Here is a 17,394-nt window from a genome sequence, read left to right as displayed (position 1 = left end):
ATTAAGCAACATTGAATTCAAAGTTGAACTTTTCTTTAAACTTTTTAAAGTTTAGTTTTTGAGAAACCTCTGATAAAAAAAAAACACAGTTTGTTACTTGGTTTTTTGTACGGCTATTAACTATCGTTTGTAAAATGCCAATTCGCTGTGAATAAATTTATGAACTCTGCAAGGTGACTTGTTTGGAAAACAGCCGGCCGTAAATTTATAGAGCCTTCGATATACCTCTGAAGCCACTGAAGAATGCTTAAAACAAAATAATTTGATGACTGCAGTTAAGCTTTAATACAGAATTCAATCAGTTTAACAACATACGATAAATACCAATACTTTTTTTAAATTACGAATATACATTGTAACGTCAATGTAGAGAGCTGTGAAAGCATGTTTTCAAATTAATTAGGTAATTTTTCAAAAATCCATTGGTCGAAAAAAGAGCATGATTTAAAACATGAATAAAGAAATCTATGTTGGGCTTATATCTAGTCCATTAGAGAAGCACATTGTTCTGTATGAGCGGTTCCACGCACCATTTTACCTATTATTGCCGAATACTTTTCTCACAAATAAATGCGTTTAAAAACGAGCATGGTCTGTCGTTCCATTCACCATTCCTCAGAATGTCGACGCAGTCCCGTGCATCACCCTTGCTTGGCACGAACTTGTACCAGTTGGTAAAGACCATGGACGTGTTCGAATGGTCCCACACGTAGTGACCTTCAATGTGACGATCGTTTAGTCCAGTCCAAGCTGTACACGTTTCAAAAATATAACCGCAATCTTCTAGAAAAGAAAAAAAATGATTTCAATTAATGTATAATCAATATTGGACACAACAATATGTGTAAAATAAAGTTTTAATACAGTATAAAGCCAAACACAATTAAATCATATACGCTTATAGTGTCATAATCAGTTTTTCTGGCCACAAGGTACTAATAAATTAATTCAGTGCTTAAGGATAAAATTTTCCTAAATTTTTTTCAGAGAATTGTGGATATTTTATTTTATTACTTTACGAAGAAGTGCAGGGAATGAATGAGAAAATAATCCTTTTTAATAATTTCTTGGTGATATTCAGCTCCCTCAGAAACGTTCATTATTAAACGTTGATTAGAATAATCTCCGTTTGATAGAGAAAGACAGAGGATTTGTAGTTGATATAAAATTATTTAGACTTGCTGGTCATACATTTTTACAGTACGTTAAATTCGAATTGTTGAAGTATTCAATACTGAGTTAGGATCAATTCTTACCAATTACCATTTTCGCCAGTGCACTGTAACGTCATTATATTATTTATTATTTTCTGTGCTGATAAAGTGACGTAACACTGCACTGGCGAAAATGGTACTTCGGAAGAATTGGTTAAAAACGAGTTGTTCTATCTACTGAAAATGCTTACATATGATATTCAACCCTATAATGATATTACAGTCTACACTGTATTTAAGTATTAAGTAAACGAAATATGTTCTATGTAACACGAAGACAATTTACCTTTCAAAAGAAATTTAGTCATAAGCCAATCGGATTTCTCTTTCGTTTCAATTTCAACCAAGTGTGCACATTTTTTCTGGCATTCCAGCTGTTTGTAAATAAAAAAAAGATTAAAAAAGAGTTACTTTTCCTGATTTACGAAATTCATGTTTTGATATTATCATTAATATTTAGAGGGATGGATGTTAGTGGTCATTTTTGTACTTTAAAAAGTGAACGTCACTGCGCTTTCCTAGCATTTAACAAAACTGTATGAAATATGATTTATATTGAGTTCACTTTCTTAAACTATCGTTGTTTACAAATATTTTGATATAGACTATTTAAAAGTTTGACTTCTGTCTCTTACAAACTTCGATTGGTATCGTAATGTTAACAAACTATAATTTAGATATTTGAATCAGATTGTCCGTTTATAAATGTACATGTAAATATTCTTTCTTCTATTTAAAAGAGGCTTTCACGTAGCGGTTTATAAAGCCTAAACTTTCCAAAGTTCAAATAGCATTCGATTAATTTTATTTACGTCTTTTTTGTATTGGTCTATATTTTGACGTTAAGAGCGCGTGTGATACATCAAGATATATCAATACTTTCGGTACAATTAAAGATCAAGGACTTAAAAAAGGTTGTAAACGGGCTTCTCAGCACCGAGTGTACCTTAACATGTATGGACTCATTAACCTTAAATACATGTAACATGCTGATCGACATAGACGCTAATTTTCTTTTTTCTACTGTTATTGTACATGTACCATTAACGAAACTTAAGAACAATCATAGAAGGCTGTAAATATGAACAATGAAAGCTTATCATAATTCATACGGACTATTAAAATAGCGATCATTGCAGAAAACTATTTAAAGTTAAGAGCTAATCTAATTTTGACCCCGTGCATACTATTGAGTTTTTCATTTGTTTTTAAAATGAGTATAAACGAAAGCAATTGAACATTTACTTTTTTTTCAGTTAACAAATTATCATACCGCCCTTACACGCGATATTCAATTTGTCTGCAACTCTTGGTGTGTTACAGGACATATAAAAAAAACATTCAATGCTTAACTAAGGATGATACCTTGGCGTCTTCCCATGTGAATTTCTCCTCTCCATAGAAATAATAGTGACCCAAATACTCTACCAAGTTAAACTCTGTAAGAAACAATGTCATTAAAATAGTTAAAACAGACTAAATGTAATCTAATATATAGAACTATGAAGAAAATAAAAAAACGAATTAAATCTTAGGACATTAATCTTATTTTTTTTCAAGTGCACCGAAAAAAGACTGAAAAGCACTCAAAAGATTGTCGTGTTCACTTTATCCAAAAATTTGCAATGATTAATATTTTTTCCTTTGTTGATATAAGGTTATGCATTTTAATTTTTATGGTGTCTTTTACATAGATTCATACAGTACTGATCAGACCCACCCTAACAGAAAGTAAACCAGAGCCAGGAATTACAGGCAGTAAGCTGTTAAGATAAAAGAGAGGTCTTCTTCACACCTCAGTGCGTATAGTTGACCTCAAAAGCAATGTCCAAGTAAACCCAAAGTAAACAACGAGTAAATCCAAATTAAACTCAGAGTGGACCCAAATATTCAAAAGAAAAATCCATAGTAAACTCCAAATAAACCTCAAAAAGTAAACACTGAGTTTATTTGGGGTTTACTCTTTGTTAGGTTTGGTCTGATGGTACTGTAACACTAGTAGTACTTAACAAAAGAATGCTAATTGCATCAAATATAATGTTAGACTTACTTTATTTTAGTCTTACTTAAAAGAAATATTAAACATAGCACAAATACGACAATAATCGATTCTTGAATGTTTTAGTATCTATCCTTTGCTATAATTCTCATATTGTCTTTCATATAAATTACAAACACCACAAACATATGAAAAAATATCTAAAGTGAAATTTACATTAAACTGGAATTACTGAAAACAAGACCTGTGACAAAATTCGAAAATAAATATTGACATTACTCTTCAAATTAAAAATTAAAATAGATAGTCTGTTTAATTTTTCAAAAGAATATTTAATACTTATAGCGTACCTAAAACTTGAATTTGAAAACAATAATTCTGAATGTTTTACAGGATATTTTCGGTTGAAGCTAACGGTCCTGTGTGTGGTTACGTATCTAAAAAAAAAAAACCCCACTAAAATAATAGGTTATCATCTGAATGTGTTTTTATTCAAACAAGACAAGTTACCTTTCTCATAACGTAACATGTGTGAAGATTCCGGGCCCATATACTGATACAAATAATTGTCCTTCTTTACACAGTGAAGTCCAATACAGTGTCTACTTATTTCGCTGTAAAGGAACTCCATACAATAGTCGTCTCCAGAACAAAGTCCTGCACAATGAACAAGACTGCAATCATCTCCATAAAGGATGGCTAGGGATGAGTTGGTCACTTCTTTGTACAATCTGGAATACCAAAACTGTCTTTGCAGACAATGGACTGAAAATAGGAGAGCAGCAAAAAACCACGACAATGTTCTAAACATGGTCCTTACTGTGCATACACTTCAATATTTGAAATGAAATAACCGTGCATATTTTCTATATTTAAGCATTCAGCAAATTGATAAAAGTATTGATTGCTTTCTCATGAAAGGGGACCATAAAAAAGATAACGTTCGATTTCATACATATAATGCATAAGGTAGAATTTCAGCGGTATTTCTTTTCATTCTAACATGAAGCATGTTTTATTCTTATTTTGAGTTGGACTCTATTAAAACAAATTATTTATTTACTTTGGCATTCAGACATCAATAATGAAAACTCAAACATGACGCAACACTCGTAGAAATAATATAGTTTACATTTAACTATTTTTATGTTTTGGTGAAATATTATTGAAAATATTAAAAAGAAAATGCATTTTTTTCTAATCATTTCATTCCAACAACCAAAACACATTAAGCCGAAATGGTTAAGTTCTAAAAAAAATTAGTTTTAAATTTTGGAAAATGGTCTTTATATCAATTTGTTAGATATGTTAGGAATTAGGAGGAATTTATCCTACAAAATCCGAATAATATAAAAACATGGATTGCAAACTGATTGTATTTTTTTTTTAACATAAGACACTCTATTTGAAGTAGAGTAGAATAGAAAATCAAAGTACTGAAGTACTGAAAGCCGGGCTCTTTTGGTGTGTCTTTATGCATATTGTGTAGTAAAGACTGAAAATCTCTCTCTCTCTCTCTCTCTCTCTCTCTCTCTCTCTCTCTCTCTCTCTCTCTCTCTCTCTCTCTCTCTCTCTCTCTTTCTCATGCTTTTAATGTCGGCAAAGCATCAGAGAGTTTGTAAGCGGCTATAAACAAAAAATATTTCTGTCTAGTAGAAGTAAAAAAGTTCAACAGTTGCTGCCTTGAATTTTGCAACAAGCATTATATATTCAATCCCCATTTCTTCATCGGGCAGCAAAGTAGTTCATGGAAATCCATGCGCATTGTATGTGTCCAAAACGCATAATAATGTTTTAAAAACACGTTATTGATAAGAAAACTTAAAAAGATAGACAATACATTCGAAATTTTAAAAAAAAGAAACAAAATGCCAACACTTTTGACAAAACGTGGCTCTTTGTGTAACTATTTGGTATAGCGGAAGCTTTACCTTGACGCTGTTTGGTTTTTTGTTTACTGGTGCTATTTATAGTAACATTGGCGATTTGCCTGCCTATAGCCAGGACTCTGCTTTCAGCAGAGCCCGGCTAAAAATCATTGATTTTTGTTTGTCTAAGGATACAATTCTTTAAAAAATATCTAAGGGCAGTATTTGTCTCACATAAAAATATCTATAATAATAAATATAAGAAGTAAAATGACAAAACAAAAAAAAGTAGAAAAAAAGGTTAAAGTTTATATATTATCGATAAAACATCACTCCTTTTACAATCAGCGTTGCAGTTTTATTCCCCTAATTCTTTCGCAGTATGCTTTGTTTTGTTTTACCTGCCAAAACTGCTGATCACTGCCTTATAGTCAAGAGAATATCAAATAATTTATATGCAAAACACAACTTAATGAAAGCGTCAAAAGAACAAGTGTAAAAGCAATACTTTGTTTTAAAATGAAATGTGTGTAATATCCGTGGATTTGAAATGAACAAAATCGCCTTCCTTTAGTTTCATGAATACTCGTAAACAGACATGTTCGTATTTTTATCAACAATTACAGTTTCGAGGATATTTTGATTTAAAGTTTTAGTCTTTCATGGAGTGAAAATGTATCTGTCACCTTGCAGTCAATTTTAAGTTAATGTATTGCCTTTAAAAAGCTATACACGTCTTGGCTTGAAAATTTCTTTGCTATACACAAAAAATTGTAGTATTACTTTTTTTTTCGATTTTACACCAGACAAAAAATGTTGATTTCTGAGAACTTAGATTGTTATCGAATTCATCATTACAAGCGATACAGTTTGTAATTATGATAGGAAACAGTCACTCATACAGGTAACTCCTGATGGCTCGAACTTCGGTCTCTCGGAGTGAGTATCCAGTCCCAAATTCTTTCGCAATAAAAGTAACGCTTGCTTTCTTTGACTCTTAATCTCTCAATACCCTTGATCTCTCGAAGTCATACTGCTGTCCTGGTTATTATTAATAAATGTGGATTTCTCTCGATACTCCAAAGTGGCAATATATATGCAAGCATTACCTATTTAATAGCCATACTTGGTCTTTTAAATGGCTTAACGCGTAAAACGCATGACTCGTTTAACAGGGTGTTTATTCAGGCAGCACGTGTCTTGTGTAGTGATACTTGATCGATGCTTGATTGTTCTCAGCATTACCTAATCAATTATTAATATTTATTATGAGACGAGACGACAATTTTAAGTCATTAGTACTTATTTAGTGCATTAGTACTCAGCAATTTAGTCATGTTACGATGAATAGGGAAAACAATATAACTTTTAACAATTGTGTTTTTATTTAAACCACCCAGATCAGTAAATTTCATTTATCACTAAAATATTTCGGCAATAAGATATTTCCGGTAATACTAAATTAAAAACCCGTCGGTCAACCCGGTTACTTCCAAACTCTTAAAAACTCAAAATCTTTATCCCTCGAAATTTTTTCTCGGTTTCGTAGACTTCGAGCTATCGAGATTTGTATCTGCATATAATAAAATACGACAGATCTTAAGATAATCATAAGATATTACCATTTTGAGAAACAACTATTGTAATATCTTTCAACACATTTTGGTCTTTAGACAGATCTAAGTCAAAAGATAGTTCTTTCTTTGAAAAGGATCCTTTTCTTAAAAATGCTAAAAACTGAACTATTAATGTTTCAAGCATTTGCTGTTTGTTTTTTCCATAAAGTCTATTAAAACTGAGTTAAAATGTTAAATATTGGTTAAGGTTTTTTCAACACATTATTATCCAGAGAAATGATGGAAACAACACAAAACAAGACTATGGGCTTAGATAATTGGTACATGTACAAGTTAATATCGTGATGGAATTATAAATACTTTTTTGTCGTATAAAAGACTGTTAACATTTCCTGCATATGAATAACAGAAAAATTATAGATGCATATAAAAACACAATGTAATTTTACTCGTAATTTTACTCATACAAAAAGATAAAGCCAAAAAAAATAGGCATTAAATTTGTTGAATGTTTGACATTTTTTTTTTATAATGACGACTGCATAAGTTAGATAGTTTAATCACACCCCAGTATAACGTCAGTCTATCAAATCATGCATTGCAGCATTGAACCTAATATATTCATTTATGCATTAACCGTTTTCTATGAGCCATATATTTAAAATTTAATCTTTAACAAATTTGCAAGTAAATTCATTTCAAATTTACTCCATTTTGGTCCATTTTATGACTAACGTGTAAAATGATTTCGGCATCATCTTACCCAACTGGCTGTAAATTGTCATAAATTTTATATGGTGAAACACAAAACTCTGAAAAGATCTTTTTAAATGGAATTTTAATTGGAATTTACACTCGAAAAAACAATGTATCGATCATTGTTTAGTTGTGTAGCAAAGAATAATGATAAACATTGAAAATTGAAAGTCCCAGTTTTAAATGGTAATTCTCTCATACGCCGACGTGGATGAAAATTTTTTAATGTTTATTTGTACGATTACATTATTTTTTTTTATGAAAACTATGAGTTCTGTATTATATGGTGACCTTTCATTATGGATGGAACGGGCGAGTCGGGCTAGCAACTCTTTTGGACACACATGAATGATAGACTTCCATATTTTTAAGGGCATGATTTTCATTTGAAGGTTAACAAAGACAGCTTTTACTGTTCTTAACTGTTCGAATCTTCATACGTACCTAAAAGGAAAAAGTTGACTTGTTTTCAAGTGTACTAGAACAAAGTACAAAAAGGTTCATAATTTCAATGTAATTTGAATAACCACCATCACCTCCACTTTCCTTTGATGGGAAATGGACTATGTGCGGTATTTTGCATTTTTCGCCCCCAAAATTTTTAAAGAGCTTTAAAAATAAGGTGGCAGATAGTTGAAATCATATTGAAAATCAGTTTGTGAAATGTTATCACCACAGTGACGTCATAATGTAGAAATGGCGTCATGAAATTTTTTTAGTATGATGTGTATAATTATGGGAAGAAAAACATACGTTAAAATCATACTTGAGCAAACCTGCGCTCTATACTTCCAAATGCAAAATATATAGAAAAAATGATTTTATTTTTATTTTCATTTTTTTTGCAAAATGACGGTCATTTATGTGACGTAATAGATAAACAGCAAAAATATAATGATTAGTAAAATCAAGATTACAGTGATAGGGATCCTCTGTACAGTGATTTATGGATATTTGATTTTTATACGACACTCTTTAAAAATTTGTTAAAATTGGGGACAGATAGTAAACCATACTTAATATTGTTTTTCTAGTGTTTGTCACCTTTTTGATATACACTTGTCATATGTCAATAAAATACAATAAAAAATGTCAGGGAAGTTGACAAAATCTTATTCTGAGAGGTCGGGATATTTCCTTAACAGCAAGAACAATTAATTTCGATTATAACGCGCTTTCTGATTGGCTAAAAACTAAAAAAAAGTTGACGTTATTTGAAACGTGAAATGACTGGGTTTTTTTCTTCAATTATTAGCAAACCTATTATTTTTTTAACAATGATTTCAATATTTTTTCATTTTTATACAAAAAATGGTTTTGGATTGTTTACGCTTTTATAAAGCGTAAACTGACAAAAACAATTTTATATCGTATAAAACTTATGACTATTGAATTCATTTCTTAAATAAATAAGCAACTGTTAGTTTTTTTAATCTGGTTATATTTTCAAAACAAATGTTTGTCTTGTCAGACAAAACATTTCTTAAGCAAATGCCATACGTGTACATATGTTTAATTCTGATATGATTCTGAAAATCTATTGTAAGGTCCGGCATCTACAGCTATATGAGTGCATTATCTTCCTTGAGAATTTTATTTTATTTTTCTGGAAAAAATGAATCACTCCAGTGATGGAAGCAAATTTGATTGATACACTTTTGTTAATTAAATCTGTTTAGAGACTGTTTAAGCAGAATTGTTCTCTTTTGTCATTCCACATGTATATACATGTACAAATTTGGTTTTTAACTTACAGTCTTATATGGAGAAATTATTATGTATATTAAAATTAACGAGTCTTAATTAGGTTCTTTATTAGAAAAATGCTGAGTTTCAGCATGACATCATTTTCACAATAAAATAAAATGACGATCCGTATTAGTTTTCTATATGAATTGTGTTTCTAGAGTTCTGTTAGCAAAGAGTATGCGTGAAAAGTACAAGTGTCCTGTCATCTGTCTTTATTATTTACCGAAATTTCAGGGGGAAACAAATTTAAAAAGTTAAATTAAATGATTGCTGTATTTTTCTAAATATTTAGAAACAACTCTTCTAATGATTATGCAAAATCTTATCAGTTCTAAATTCACTGAGTTTGTGTAAATACACCGTTTCTATATCTAATTGTGTATAAAGTCATACGCAGTAAATTTGAAATAAAGGATATGGCAATTGTCAAAAGAGCTTTTAAAAAGGACTGGTAAGATAGATTATATGAATTAACAGTTTAATAGCAATCAATAAGAACCAATTAAACAAAACCTTGGGCTAAACTATCTATTCCTTGCGTCAAAACATTTTAGAAATGACGCAGTCTCAGGCGAAATATGCACCTATTGCGTAGTCTTAGCTCAAAAGCCAGATAAATCTTGTTGATTCCAAAGAGCCATGGCTGAGTGACAAGCAGTGAAATAGACAAGCCTACGTCACATTGCTGTTTGACACAACTACCCAAAGTCCAAGCTTTTGTTAAAATAGTTCTATTATAAAGTGAATCGTTATTGGTAAAGCAAAGTAGTTCTAATGTTTCGAAGAAACGTTGATTAGTCAGAATAGATATCTATTTTGTTGCAGGAGGCGGAGTTCACTCCATTTAATGAATTTTATTTCAATAAATCGAGAACGGGTTAGGCATAAGGTTATTATAATCAAATTATCTTTCGGAGAGCATTTTCCAGGTTAAGAATGCCAATCAAATTAAATTGAGATGTTTCATATTAATAATGCCGATGGAACAGCCAAACGTATGTTTCTTTACAAATTTAAATTACTGACAGGCAGATAGGGATTTCCGTGTTTGACAAATGGCCATTGAACATTTTATTAATAATCGATAAATGACATTATCAAAGTTTAACAAATAGTTTTAAGACTCATATTTATATTGCTACAACAAATGGTTGTGGGGACAATATTTTCTTTCTTTTTTTCTGGTTGACTTTCAATGTAGGGAGATAAAAGCATACGGTAATGGAAATAATTTTTGTTAAATGTTTAGTGTTTTTATGCCGCACTGCTTACACATATTTCCACATGATTAACCATATTTCAAGGTTTCGTATAAAATATTACACAAATATTGACTGGGGTAGAGGGCAATATTGGTTATATATAAGCCCTCGAGAGACAAAACATTGCCCGACGCGAAGCGGATAATTTTTTCAGCTCAACATAGAATTCACGAATTCAATTTTGCGCAAAGTTCATTTCCTAAAAACCTCGGCATCAAACGGTCACTGGTGAGATTTTACCGCCCGTAAGAAGTAAGTTACAGATGTTCTAACTGATTCTCATCTCTACTACGTATAAATAATAGTTACTACAATATAATGATTAATAAAATTCAGGAATGATGAAGAAGCTTTGACAATAACATATTTGATGTTTTATATACCACATAGGTTTTTTTAACACCTTAGGGTTTATGTGTATGTAGTTAGGGAAATACGCATAACATGTATCTCGTGAATAAAAATGAAACACCTCTGCTACCATTTCAAAAAACCTGTTTGCACCTCATTAAGTAGAAAAGACTGTAAAGTTTCTGCATACAGGTATCCCTTTCAATTCTCACTCTTTCACTCTGAAATGATGTTCCTGAATTTTAATTCCTTTTATGTTGGTAACGGCACATGCTATGTTTCATGAATTAGCAGACTTAATACAGAATAACTGTAAATGAAAGGCACTTAAAAATATTGATAACATCCTTATTTCTAAAATAAAGGGTTTCTAAACACCAATTGTTTGTAGTTTCCTTGTCAACACCCAAATTCTAGACGTTGACCTTCTTTGAAGTATAAAGAGAGCCTCTGATATATAAGAAATCAAGAAAATATTAATACAAGAACACCGCAAAGCTGAAAATCCCCTCATGATATGGGATATTGTGGCGGCAGGGATACATCATGTAATTGAGATCACAAAAAATGTTGTCATGTTGTAAATTTTATATTTACTGCCAACGGCAAATTCAAAAATTGCAATATGGCATTATCCCCACGGGTGTATATAAAGGAGGGGGGAGAGCAGATGCATTTACGTGGTTGTGCAATTTCATCGATTCTTCCCGGAAAAACACAGCATTTGTGTTATAGTTTGCTCGTTTATTTTTATACCCGCACTTTCTAAAGAAAGTTCGGGTATATTGTTGTTACCCTGTTCCGTCCGTCCGTCCGTCTGTCCGTCCGTCAGTCCGTCCGTCTGTCACGTTTTACTTTCTCAAACTGCTCTTACATCTTATAAACCAGGAAACTGAACTCTTGGAGTTTGATTTGGGGTATCATGTTGTTTTGTAAAAAGGTTTCAAAAATTCTCTGTTAGTCCTGGGGGTCAAATAATTGGTAAAAAATGACGTTTTTTCACAAAAAACCTTCTTCCTCGAACTCCTCCTACATTTTCAAAAGTAGACAAATCATCTTTTGGAATATGTTTTAGGGTATCCTATAGATGCGCAATAAGGTTTCGGAATTTTCAATTTTGTCCTGGGGGTCATTTAATGGCTAAAAAATTACGTTTTTTTACAAAAAAATTGGTTTAAAAAACGTCCTTTTTTTAAGCAGTAACCAAATGATCTTCTAGAATATGATTGGGGGTGTCATATTGAGGCATGATCAGGTTCCAGAATTTTTTTTTCTAATTAAGGGGATCAGTGGGCAACAAAAAATGACGTTTTTTGGCAAAAAAAATATGGTTCCCAGAACTCCTCTTACAACTTTTGGAGTAGCTACGTCATCTCTTGGGATATAATTGGGGCTGTCCTATAGATGTGCAATAAGGTTTTAAAAATTTAAATTTCATCCTGGGAGTCAAATAGTAGCAGAAAATTGACGTTTATCACTTAAAAAAACAATCATTGATCCAAGAGCTCCTCTTATGATTTAATGGATAGACAATCATATCTTGGGATATGATAGGGACTGTTCTATAGATGTGCAGTAAGGTTTTCAAAATTTAAATTTCATCCAGGGAGTCAAAATGTTGCAGAAAATTGACGTTTATCACTTAAAAAAAACCATAGATCCTAGAACTCCTTTTATGATTTAATGGATAGACACATCATATCTTGGGATATGAAAGGAACTGTTCCATAGATGTGCATTACGGTTTTGAAAAATTAAATTTAACCCTGAGGCCCATTACCTACCGGTACATACCTTTTGATGCCCTTTAAGGATCAAGAATATATATGGTTAAGGGGTGGGGATCTCAACCGTTTTCCAGATATTCGTGCACTTCCTGTTCAAGGGGGGTCATGACCACCCCCGGGGCCCATGACCTACATACCGTTTGATGCCCCTTGACACAAGGAACAAGAATATATATGGTTTAAGGGTGGGGATCTCAACTGTTTTGAAGATATTAAGGGACTTGCTGTTTGAGGGCGTCAGGACCACCCACAGGGCCTATGACCTACATAACATTTGATGCCCCTTGACATCAGAAACATGAATATATATGGTTTAGGGGTCATGATTATAACAGTTTCTGAGATATATGGTAATTTCAAATTCATGAGGGGGGGGGGGGGGGGTGGGTGGGGATGACCCCAGGGGTCAGATCTAATAAACCCTATATATTACCAGTAACAGCCAATATATGATTTTGTTATACTTTCATGTTAAATACTGAAATCTGATTGGTTAAGACGCAGTTAATAATATTTACTATTACCCTCAGCGTTAGCAACGCACTTGGCAACGGGTAACATTAAAAAATGTTACATGCGCGAAAATTATGCGCGTACGGTTCGCTGTAGAATTCACGTTATTCCTATATAAAAGCAGTAAAATTTTCTTAAAAATTTTAAAAAAGACATTCAGTATAACAAAATAAATAGTGCCTGTTTGGGAGGATAACAGTTGAAATTGACACCCCTCGAAAACCATTGTCAACCGACGTGAAAACCATTGTCAACCTCCCCTTCGCGTCGGTTGACAATGGTTTTCTCGGGGTGTCAATTTCAACTGTTACCCTCCCAAACAGGCACTATTTATATAATGAAAACCCTATATTATTATCTTTGTCCGTTTTCAAGTTACCATTTACAATAGAGTCTAGTATGATTCTTCCTACAAGGTTCAATGTTAGACCCCACACCCTTTTGACACCCCCCTCCCCCCCCCCCCCTCCCCCGAAAAGTGGTTGTCTAACCCAAAATGAGAAAAATCAAACCAGGGTGCACAACCAGATTTGCAGGCCTATCATATCCTAGAGTTTTGTACAATTATGTTCAGCCATCTCTGAGAAACAAGTTCAGAGCGGGAAAGAAGAAAAAGAAGATGAAGAATATATACATGTATTAAGAACCGTACAAAAACAATAAGTCTCCAAACTTCATTCAGGAGACTTAATAATTAATAAAGATTAAATAGAGATAGGATCATCAAACATCAATAATTTAAAGATAATTGACAATTTCTGATTCTAAGGGGGTCAGGATGACCCCTTAGGGTCATGACTTACATGCCATAATGATCTGATGCGCCTGCATGACATAAGGAGGAATTATATCTTTGGATTAAGGTGGGGATCTCAATGGTTTTTATGATATTTGATAATTTCAGGAAGAGCACTTGGGATCATGACCTACATACCATCTTAAATGCCTTGAACAAAGAAACAATAATATAATATGTACATGATATATGATTCAATTTAAGAACCCAGATATAGATCAATCATCTGTTTTGTAATACTTCCTATGTATATATACATGTACATGTATTAGTTTGTGTTTTGTTCTATACTATTCATGTTCATGACTGTAGTATGGCTTAGTCTTATTTTAAATTACATTAAAAAATTGTCAAATATATGACTTGGAACCCCCACTCCCAAACAAACTCAAATATAAACTGTTCTCTCTCCCCCCCCCCCCCCCCTTCCTTGTCGAATAATCTATTAAAATCAAAATATAACTTGGGTGTCTAAAAACTTTTATAAACTGGTAAAAAATGTTATTCTTAAAAAAAATTACATTACACCTTGCATAATTGACAAATGATCTATTGAGATACAATCAGAGGTCATATTTCTACCTTGGGATCAATAAGTAGTATTCATTGACAAGTTAAAATTAATTAATAACAATAAATGATTCAAATTATAAATGTTTATACTCCACATTCATCCCCCCCCCCTAATCTAACCTGCTTATAAAGATTCAGTCTTCTTAATACATTCTTACATGTGTACAGTAGCTAATTTTTAATCATTTCTTGATTGCCTTTTCTCTCGTGATTCACATTAACATTTTGGAAATTGCTTAATTCAATTTTTAAGATTTATAAACAAAATGTTATATGCATCACTGCCATGTGTATTCACCTATTTGGGGCAATTGTAAAGTCTCCTAAACAAAGCAGTGACATCATTAGGCTAGGAATTACCCACATGGATCAAACACTACTGTATAACATATGAATAAGATAAAATACATTATTATTTCTAGTTCTAAAATGTCAGGGTGTCTCCAAGGGGGCATGATCTTACAATACAATTTTACGCGCAATGACACAAAGAGCAAAAACAAATTAAACGGTTTAGGGATGAGGATCTCAGATCTCAGAAGTTAACAAAATATACCATGTATCATATCATTTCCTATTTCATAAAGGCGGGGGGGGGGGGGGGGGGGGGGGGGGGGGGGGGGGGGGGGGTTAAGACAACACCTGGGGGTCATTAATGTACTTTACACCAGTTGATGCATCATAATGACTTTAGAAGATATTTTGTATTTTCCTGTTTCGTGGGGTCAGAACAGTCCCATAAGGTCATGACCTACATTGTATTTGATGCATTATAATACATTAAGAAAGAAATACTCCTTCCTTCCTATTATTACTCATATAAAAAATATAAGTGTCTACACTTACTTACATATGTAATACACAAATTTAATAAGAAATTGTTTATACAGGGTCAATATGGGGTCAACTCAACAGTGCATGCAGTCTGACAAATGAAAAAAATAACTAGGATAGGTAACGATGATAAGCTTATTTAAATATTAAAAGATGATGATACAGTATGCTGTCAAAGGGAGATTACATTTAGAAAGTGAAAGTAGAACTTATATACATGTGTATGTATGCTGGCAGGATTCCCATGCTGGCATCTTATTATATTGTGCTACTGCTACTACATGTATTATGCTTACCTGAATTGGTCAACATCATAATGATAATCCAATTAAAACACAATAATGAATTCCTTTAGCTGATCTTAACTACCGTAATCCTTTTCTGCATACGGAAAACACAGACATGTATGTATGGGTGTTGCTAAAACGCGGAACGGAAAACGGAACGGAATGGAAAATATCATCACGTTTATCGCTTAAAAAGGGTATAGACTGGCCAGAAACGATTTATTTTGTATCTTTTATTTATATCTAATGAATGATTGTCAACATGTTGCTATCTTATAATATTCATATGAATGTCTATCAATTATAGCATTGTATACATTCGGCTTTAGTTTAGTACGAAACGGAAAAATCAAATGTATACGAACTGTGAAACATTAACATGATTAAACGAGCAAATTAGCTATAACTTTTTACTTATTTCTCTTATATGATATTGCTGGCATATTAGCGTAACGTACACAGTTAGTGAAAGCGTTTTATGCGTGTTTTGAGTATTTTTATATTATTTTCAAATATGATGTACATGTATATACTTACATCAAAATTGAATTTTCGGTGTTCTAGACGATCTTTTATCATACAGACGATACAGTATCATTGAGATGGAAGAAAAAAAACTGTAGGACTGACGACATTAAACAATTAAAATACAGTAAACATTAAAATACCCTGGAATTTGTGAAACTAGTAAGTTGTGAAACTAGTATTTTTAGCAATGCAATTTTGTTTACGTTTGCATTACAAAGCATGCAGTTGTTTATTCCAGCAGCTATATACTGTAAAACGAGAAAATATGGCGCACTACAAATTTTTGCGCATTTGGCGCAACTGCCTCTGAGCGCTAAAATTAATAGTGCGCCAACGATTTTTTATATGTATTAAATTTCTTCAAGTTGCAAAACAATAACGTCAGTCCATTTTTAAGGCTGTATAGAAGGATTCATTTAAATATCAGATGCTGTCGGTTCTGTTTGTTTAAACAATTACACAGATAAACGGTATGGGTTATCGGGTATAAGTGCCTAAACATGGATTGATTAATTCAGTTTTAATTGCTTTTTAATATCTCCCATTAGCACCTTGAAAATAGGGCTTCTCCCCATGCCACTTTCATTTAGCGCCTCGAGGTGAACATGTGATTAAGCGTGGCGATCGTTAACGCTGACAATACATTCTCCGATTGCCTACTCCTCAATTAAAAATAATAATTGGTCAAGGCAATTATGGGGCCCTCTATGGGGACACAGGTAGACTTTACCTGTACATACTTTGTGACACAGGTAGACTTTACCTGTACATACTTTGTGACACAGGTAGACTTTACCTGTATATACTTTGAATCACAGGTATACGACATTGTCTTATTTTTAATTTTAAAAAATAAAAAAAGATGCAATAAATAGTGTTAATGGCTGCATGTACCTGACATATATTAAAAATACCATATTTTTTTAATAGCCTAAATGTTACACTGAAATAAAATAATCATTGAATAAAAAAAAATAAACATCTTTCTTCATTTTTAAATTTACATCTTAACAAAATAAGAATAAAACATTATTTCTTAAGGTATAAATTAAAATTAAGAGATTTAAAATGATGATTATCTAAATTATGACTGAGATAAAATTATGAAAAAAATCACTTTCTTCAACAAATTTGTCCAAGCTGTGAATGAATTAAAGTGAAGAAACTGATAAGAAGCCCTGGAAGACCGCGATTAAGCCGACCTGACGGAAGTGAGAGGGACCTTTACAGACTATGTGACAGAACAGTGGGTGAATTGTGACAGACTTATTTGGAATCACTTCGGAACCAATGGACCACG

General features: G+C 32.3%; 1 protein-coding gene across 2 annotated transcripts; it reads right to left on the bottom strand.

Annotated features, from left to right (window-relative positions):
* Positions 1-465: 465 nt before the first annotated feature.
* On the bottom strand, positions 466-15,777 carry LOC128170857 (collectin-12-like). 2 transcript variants are annotated; one of them, XM_052836610.1, is made up of 5 exons: positions 15,576-15,777; positions 3,724-3,944; positions 2,580-2,653; positions 1,501-1,588; positions 466-783 (listed from the first exon to the last, which is right to left on the bottom strand). In XM_052836610.1, the coding sequence occupies exons 2-5, from the start codon at positions 3,842-3,844 to the stop codon at positions 542-544; spliced, it is 525 nt and encodes a 174-aa protein (XP_052692570.1). In that variant the 5' UTR covers positions 3,845-3,944; positions 15,576-15,777; the 3' UTR covers positions 466-541. The 2 variants fall into 2 exon arrangements, with proteins under 2 accessions (XP_052692570.1, XP_052692569.1); XM_052836609.1 differs by lacking the exon at positions 15,576-15,777 and having other exon boundaries at positions 3,724-4,223.
* Positions 15,778-17,394: the final 1,617 nt, after the last annotated feature.

This window comes from Crassostrea angulata, chromosome 2 (genome assembly GCF_025612915.1).
Source record: "Crassostrea angulata isolate pt1a10 chromosome 2, ASM2561291v2, whole genome shotgun sequence".
Taxonomy (NCBI): domain Eukaryota; kingdom Metazoa; phylum Mollusca; class Bivalvia; order Ostreida; family Ostreidae; genus Magallana; species Magallana angulata.
This window is presented reverse-complemented; position numbering and strand designations above follow the sequence as displayed.

Coding starts and splice junctions, on each gene's coding strand:
- LOC128170857 (XM_052836609.1), bottom strand. CDS start 4,024: ATGTTTAGAACATTGTCGTGGTTTTTTGCTGCTCTCCTATTTTCAGTC. Junction 2,654..3,723: donor CATGTTACGTTATGAGAAAG/GTAACTTGTCTT, acceptor TGTTTCTTACAG/AGTTTAACTTGGTAGAGTAT. Junction 784..1,500: donor GACTAAATTTCTTTTGAAAG/GTAAATTGTCTT, acceptor TTTCTTTTCTAG/AAGATTGCGGTTATATTTTT.